This window comes from Garra rufa, chromosome 15, assembly GCF_049309525.1.
Source record: "Garra rufa chromosome 15, GarRuf1.0, whole genome shotgun sequence".
Classification (NCBI taxonomy): domain Eukaryota; kingdom Metazoa; phylum Chordata; class Actinopteri; order Cypriniformes; family Cyprinidae; genus Garra; species Garra rufa.
The window spans coordinates 805,780-813,891 of record NC_133375.1 but is presented as its reverse complement, the minus strand read 5'-3'; the positions used below and the strand labels follow the sequence as shown (position 1 = coordinate 813,891).

Here is an 8,112-nt window from a genome sequence, read left to right as displayed (position 1 = left end):
CAAAATTCAAAATGGTGGAAAATGTGGTTAACAAAATCAGTGTATAGATTCTTAGGGCTTGACTCAAGGGTTAAGAGAGAAGAGAATTTTGACTGCAGTTCTGCATCCAAAGTTATGAAGTAAAATGCAAACCTACTTATTATAGCGCAACATAGTGTCTAAAGAATTTGTGGGGGTGCCTGAGTGGTGGGGGATTTGGGATTTCCACAATTTAAGGTCTTCCAGACTTTTTTAATGCAGAAAAAAATGGTACAAATAGGCTACAACAGGGTTGTAGTTCCATTATTAATACCTAATAATATCTCTAAAACAATATACATCTAAGCATCAGCCATAAAATACTTTACCGAGACAGGTTACTTATACATACATATCCTCTTCTTGTCTCTATAGTGCTCTATAGGAAAATAATCAGTACCAAACTGGTGAGACTGAAAATATGGAGAGGATGATCTTTGAAATGCATTTACTTTGTAATTTTCTTTGGTAGAGGAACATTTAAGTTGAATATTGCACATTATGTAGATAAATGAATTTTGTTTTAACAGGTCAAAAAGGAGGACCCCACCGCTCAAAAGTTTGGGATCTGTAAGACTTGTCATGTTTTTTAAAGAAGAAAGTAGAAAATATTTCTGTTTTAAATAAATGCTGTTCTTGTTAACCTTTTATTCATCAAAGAAAATTGAAAAAAGTATCACAGGTTCTAAAAAAATATTAAGTAACTATTTCCAGCATTGATAATAAATCAATATATTCGAATGATTTCTGAAGGATCATGTGACACTGAATACTGGAGTAATGATGCTGAAAAATTCAGCTTTGATCATAGAAATAAATTAGACTTTTAATGAATGTTAAATCAGAAGAACGTTGTTTTACATCGTATTAATATTTTGCAATATTACCTCTTTTTGTATTTTTGATCAAATGAAAGCAGCCTTGATAAGCATTAGAAACTCATTTAAAAAACATTAAAAATCTTACTGATCCCAAAGTGTTGACTGACAGTGTAGTTTGAATGGAAAAGATCAATTATAATAACTCGAGAACAAAATCAAAATCTAAAATAGATCACTTGTATATCAAGTCAGGTTTAGGTCATATATCAGTTTTGCATTGCTTTTTTCCATAACACTGCATCAGTAATGTAAAAATCTAAATTTTAACTATTTAAAAATGAACTTCTTGAAAGTAATTACATACCCGGAATATATCTGCATGATCTAGTTAGTTATACAATATATTTGTATTAGTATGAGATGTTCAAACAGGCCTGTATGAACTATAAAAATATTCAGATTGAACTTTGCCTCAGTATGTTAAATCAAAATCTTTGGGTGACAATTTTCCCTTCTCAGCAGGACAAAATACAAGTGTATATTACAATTCATACATAATACAAATTACATACTGCTTGCCCCTGAGTGGCCATCTAATAGAGGATGAGAGGTTCAGAAGGTTCCCCCTGTCTATGAGGGGGACTGTAAACTATGATGAGGGTCCTAAACTTCTAACCACCCTCAGTTTTTTCACAGTCTATAATATTGCAGTCACCACTGCAACAGTCATTTTACTGATACTGTCCATAACCGCGTGTTTCCTTGCCTTCTTTTGGGGGAAGCTGACTCGGGTCCTCCACAAAAGGACTCGCTGTAGAGGAAGAGAAGATGCACATAGTAAACATCTCTCAAGCAGCTTTAACAAAACAAACAAGTGCAAAACAAACTAAAGGTAACAATTTTCACAATTTTAAAGACAAAATGTGTGTAAAAACAATTGTATTATTATTTGTTGTGTTATTTTAGATAAATTGTGGCCATGTTGTATTACTTGGTTCTCATTTTAGTTAAGTTGTGACCATGTTGTACTAATTCGTTTTCTCGGTTTTTGCCAAATTCATGATCAAATTATACTCATTTGTTTTGTTGTTTTAGGTCAATCTTGGCCATGTTGTACCAATTAGTTTCTTGTTTTACTTGGCCATATTTAAATTGTTTGTTTTCTTATTTTTGGTAATTTTTGCCACTGTGTATTAATTTTTTTTGCTTTAGGTCAATTGTAAACTTGGCCATGTTGTACTTAAATTGTTTTATCATTTTTGATAAATTGTTGCCACTTTGTACTAATTTGTTTTCTCATTTTTGGTAAATTGTTTCCATACTTCACTAATAAATTGTCTGATTTTTTTAGATAATGTTTTCCATATTGTACTGATTCGTTTTCTTGTTTTTGGTAAATTATCGGCATACTATACCAATTAATTTTCTCATTCCTGGTAAATGGTTGCCAGATTGTACTACTTTGTTCTCTTGTTTTTGGCAAATTGTTGCTACATTGTATTATTAGTTTTTTTTTTTTTCGGGGGCAAATTGTTGCAATACTGTTCAAATGATTTTTTTTTATTTTTTGGAAATTTATTGCCATACTTTACTAATTAATTTTCTCATTTCCAGTAAATGTAATAATTTGTTCTCTTGTTTTTGGCAAACTGTTGCTATATTGTATTATTAGTTTTTTTGGCAAATTGTTGCAATACTGTACTAATTTGTTTTCTCATTTTCTGTAAATTATTGCCATACTTTTCTAATAAATTTTCAGATTTTTTAGTTAATGGTGGCCATATTGTACTAATTTGTTTTCGGTAAATTGTTGCCATATTTTACTAATTAATTTTCAAATTTTTTGGTTAATGGTTGCCAGACTGTACTAATTTGTTCTCTTGTTTTTGACAAATTGTTGCTACATTGTATTATTAGTTTTCTTTTTTTGGCAAATTGTTGCAATGCTGTACTAATTTATTTAAATTTTTTTTTGGTAAATTGTTACCATACTTTACTAATTAATTTTCTCGTTTGGGTAAATGGTGGCCAGATTGTACTAATTTGTTATCTTGTTTTTGACAAGTTGTTGCTACATTGTATAATTAGTTTTCTCTAAATTGTTGCCAGACTGTACTAATTAGTTTTTTTCTTTTATGGTAAATTGTTGCATTACTGTAAAAATGTGTTTTTTCTATATATTATTTTTATTTATTTTTTTGGTAAATTGTTGCAATACTATACTAATTAGTTTTTTTCTTTTATGGTAAATTGTTGCATTACTATAAAAATTTGTTTTTTCTATATATTATTTTTATTTTAATTTTTTTTGGTAAATTGTTGCAATACTATACTAATTAGTATTTACTCTTTTGGTAAATTGATGCCAAACTTAACTAATTAATTTTCTTGTTTCCGGTAAATGGTTGCCAGATTGTACTCATTTGTTCTGTTGTTTTTGGTAAATTGTTGCCACATTGTACTAATCTGTTTTCTCTTGTTTTTGGTAAATTGTTGCTACATTGTATCATTATTTTTTCTAAACCGTTGCAATACTGTAATAATCTGTTTTCTCAATTTTGATAAATTATTCCCAGACTGTACTATTTTTTATTTTATTTTTTGGTAAATTATTACAATACTGTACTAATCTGTTGTCTCATTTTTGATAGATTTTGTACTGATTTGTTTCTCTTTTTTAGTAAATCATTGCCACATTGTACTAATTAGTTTTCAAATTTTTTGGTAAACCGATGCCACATTGTACCAATTCATTTTCTTATTTTGGGCCACATTGCATTCATTTTCTGGATGTTGGTAAATTGTCATGCTGTAATAACTAGTTTCCTTGTTTTGTGTAAATTGTGTCCATGACATACTAGTTAATTCATAGCCAAAATATAATTTTTTTCTTCTGTATGTCATGCATGGATAGTTCACTCAAAAATAAAAACACCTCTTTAGATTGTTTGAAACCTAATCAATTTTCTTTTTGTCAAAGAAAATGAAAAGAGTTTTAGATATTCTTTGTACTTCTCCAAAAATAGAAAAATCATAGAAATTTGGAACAAAATGAATTTGCATTGTTGTGTGAATAGTTCCTTCAAAGTGAACCAACTCTGAATCATCTAAACCTATTCTGACAAGTGTAACTCACGATTCTGAAACTGCTGTGCTGTGTATCTTGTAAGAAGTATCCCGAATCCCTCGATTAAGGCAAGCAGAATTCCCCCCATCATTGCAGAGCCCACCATGGCTAGCGGACCACCTAAAATACAAACAAGCAAATCGAGAGCATAGATTAATGCTGCATGTTTATACTATTACAGAATACTACAGGTAATCAGATGACTATTCCCAGTAGGTTGTTAAACCTCCAGTGTCTAAAAACTAGAATACACTACACAGCATTTTTCTTTGCCCAATTTGTAGTCTGGACAAGTCAATACTACAGTAGTAATTGTGTAGTGTTAAATGGGAACAGACAACAATTTTTAGCTTCAGACAATGATTCCATCCAGCCAGAGTCCATGTTTTATATTATGAGCTGATTTTGGAACACATATTGTTTAAATTTTTTCATGCTAGTCTATTAGCAATGAATTTGTAGTGAAAGTCTGTTATGGTGTGTAATCCAGCCATTTAGTGTATAATGCTCAGTTTTTATTCACAAAATGACTGTATGTTTAAAATCCATTCATATTTTTAAAGCCTAGCTTTATTGTCTAGCATTATAAAATAATACTGATAAAAGAAAAACTATCATGCTAAACATACTGCGTGCAGCCAGTATAGCTCCAGTCATGGCTCCACTGGTGATGGAGTTCCAAGGGTCTTCCTTCCCCCGCAAACGCACAAGACCACAGTCTATTGTGGAAAAGAGTCCACCCCAAATGGCAAAACTACCTGCAGGACGAACAGACCAATGCCATGATTTATAGTAAATCACTGATATACAAAATGCTAAAACTTTTCATACATAACACAAAAATTGATTCTGCAACATCACCTCCAATTTGTGGTGCTCTTACTCTCACAGCATTTGCGCTCCCTCTTAGCCTCTGTCGAACACCCTGTAGTAACAGAGTGTATTTATTAGCAGTAAACGTATAGCAATGTGTATTAGTAGTAGTAATATATCAGTTGTTTTGTTGGTGACAGTAAAGCTTACCACTGGTGCGTTTCGAAAGCCTTTAACAGACTGGAAAACCCCACCTCCAATGGCCCCCATGGTAAATGCACCGCCACAGTCATCAACTATCCTCCATGGACTAAAATAAAAGAAATAAAAGAGCTACAGTTGAGGTCAAAAGTTTACATACACCTTGCAGAATCTGCAAAACGTTAATTATTTTACCAAAATAAGAGGGATCATACAAAATGCATGCTGTTTTTTATTTAGTACTGACCTGTATAAGATATTTCACGTAAAATATGATGACATACAGTCCACAAAAGAAAATAATAGTTGAATTTATAAAAATGACCCTGTTCAAAAGTATACATAAACTTACAGAAGGTTAAAACGCTCACTGATGCTCCAGCAGGAAAAACAACGCATTAAGATCCGGGGGTGTAAACGTTTGAAAATGTTTCTCATTTCACCTAAATATTATACTTTTGTCATTTGTACTGTCCTTCAGAAACTACAGAAGATAATTACATGTTTCCCAGAAGACAAAATAAGTTACATTTACCCTAATCTTCAAATTCAAAAAGTTTTCACCCTGGCTCTTAATGCATTGTGTTTCCTTCTGGGGCATCACTGAGCGTTTGAACCTTCTGTAATAGTTGCATACGAGTCCCTCAGTTGTCCTCGGGGTGAAAAGATAGATCTCAAAATCATACAGTCATTGTTGGAAAGGGTTCAAATACAAAAAATGCTAAAAAACAAAGAATTTGTGGGACCTGAAGAATTTTTCTAAAGAACAGCTGGCAGTTTAACTCATGAACAACTATCACAAAAAAAAAAAAAAAAAAAAAACAGCTGTGGATCATTCAGGTGTAAGAACCAAGCGTATGTAAAATTTTGAACAGGGTCATTTTTACAAATTCAACTATTATTTTCTCTTGTGGACTATATGTAAATATCTTTTATGTAAAATATCTTATTCAGGTCAGTACTAAATAAAAAATAACATGCATTTAGTATGATCCCTCTTATTTTGGTAAAAAATAGTTAGCATTTTGCAGATTCTGCAAGGTGTATGTAAACTTTTGACATTACCTGTACATGTTTTAAGTCATTAAAGGAGTAGTTCACTTTCAGAACAAAAATTTACAGATAATGTACTCACCCCCTTGTCATCCAAGATGTTCATGTCTTTGTTTCTTCAGTCGTAAGGAAATTATGTTTTTTGATGAAAACATTTCAGGATTTCTTTCCATATAGTGGACTTCTATGGTGCCCCCGAGTTTGAACTTCCAAAATGCAGCTTCAAAGGGCTCTAAATGATCCCAGCCGAGGAAAGAAGGGTCTTATCTAGCAAAATGGTTATTTTCTAAAAAAAATATTACAATTTATATACTTTATAACCTCAAATGCTCGTCTTGTCTAGCTCTGTGTGTAGTCTGTTTAGAGATTAAAGTGTATAAATTGTAAATGTTTTTAGAAAATAACCAATCGTTTCGCTAGATAAGACCCTTCTTCCTTGGCTGGGATCATTTAGAGCCATTTGAAGCTGCACTTAAACTGCATTTTGGAAGTTCAAACTCGGGGGCACCATAGAAGTCCATTATATGGAGAGAAATCCTGAAATGTTTTCCTCTAAAAACATCATTTCTTTACGACTGAAGAAAGAAAAACATGAACATCTTGGGTGACAAGGGGGTGAGGACATTATCTGTACATTTTTGTTCTGAAAGTGAACTACTCCTTTAACCCTATACAGTTCACTGTATCTGACTCATTACTTTTAGGCATCTAAATTATCAATATGATCAAATCTTTACTGAAAAACTACATGCCTTACTACATTAAAGATATTACTGTTTAAGCAAGTAAATAGCCTTTAATAAGGACTTTTTGATGTGAATTTAAGTGTAACATCGATATTGTTAGTGGTATTTTAAAACAAACACTTACTGGACTTAATCACCTCAGTTGCCAGTAAAGTAAAACAGTGAGTTTGTTATGCCTCTTTTCGTCTGAGCACTGAAGGGAGACGAGATCCCACATGACAACATGTTTATCAAACACGGTGTAATATGTCAACTGTGACAGCAGCTACTTTAGACAATGACAGCGGAGAAATAAATCGACAACAACACGAAAGCAAACGCCAAGACACACTGCTTCAAATAGCAAGTGTTTCCTGTCATGACCTAAAGAGCGGAGCGGTCAGAAGTGAGCAGAGCTTGTACTTTACCAGGGTTCACGGGCATATTCCTCCATGATAACCTCCGACGTCAGAGCGCTTACGCAATTTTTCCGTGACAGAAGGTTCAGTTTACAACCAATGAGCGGAAGTTGAGTTGAGTTGTTTTGTTTTACTCGACACGTTTGTCCTTAAAATATATATTTGTTGCAAGATTAGAGCCACTCTCTGCCAGTTGGATAAATATATCCTAATTTCATTGATCTGTGATGTTTTCGGCTGAAACAAAACAGATCCGAAAGTTTCGTTTTTACCAACCAGACAGGATCTGAAATCACGGAGAGCTGTGACTGAGGAACGTAATCGCAATAGATTTTTTTAAATTATCTTTTGTTCATTTATTTATTTTATTTTGTTTACACTACCAGTCAAACGTTTTTAAACAGAAAGATTTTTCATGTTTTTTTTAGGTAAACTCTTCTGCTCACCAAGCCTGCATTTATCCAAAATACAGCAAAAGCAGTAATATTGTGAAATATTTTTACTATTTAAAGTAATTGCTTTCTATTTGAATGTATTTTAAAATTTAATTTATTCCTGTGATCAAAGCTGAATTTTCAGCATCATTACTCCAGTCTTCAGTGTCACACGATCCTTCAGAAATCATTCTAATATGCTGATTTACTGCTCAAAAGCATTTATTATTATTATTATCATCAATATTTAAAACAGTTGAGTATATTTTTCAGGTTTCTTTGATGAATAGAAAGATCCAAAGATCGGCATTTATCTGAAATAAAAAGCTTTTGTGACATTACACTAATACTGTTCAAAAGCTTTGAGTCAGTATTTATTTTTTATTTTTATTTTTGGGGAGGGGGGGGGGGAGAAATTATATAATTAATATTTTTTAATTAGCAAGGATGCTTTAAATTTGATCAAAAGTGATGATAAAGACATTTATAATGTTACAAAAT

The 8,112-nt window shown here is 32.1% G+C and overlaps 1 protein-coding gene across 2 annotated transcripts; it reads right to left on the bottom strand.

The window, feature by feature from the left end:
• Positions 1 to 452: 452 nt before the first annotated feature.
• timm17b (translocase of inner mitochondrial membrane 17 homolog B (yeast)) lies at positions 453 to 7,243 on the bottom strand. 2 transcript variants are annotated; one of them, XM_073819229.1, is made up of 6 exons: positions 7,187 to 7,243; positions 4,990 to 5,089; positions 4,828 to 4,891; positions 4,596 to 4,724; positions 3,976 to 4,086; positions 453 to 1,650 (listed from the first exon to the last, which is right to left on the bottom strand). In XM_073819229.1, the coding sequence occupies exons 1-6, from the start codon at positions 7,210 to 7,212 to the stop codon at positions 1,571 to 1,573; spliced, it is 510 nt and encodes a 169-aa protein (XP_073675330.1). In that variant the 5' UTR covers positions 7,213 to 7,243; the 3' UTR covers positions 453 to 1,570. The 2 variants fall into 2 exon arrangements, with proteins under 2 accessions (XP_073675330.1, XP_073675331.1); XM_073819230.1 differs by lacking the exon at positions 7,187 to 7,243 and adding an exon at positions 6,904 to 7,180.
• Between the last annotated feature and the right edge of the window lie 869 nt (positions 7,244 to 8,112).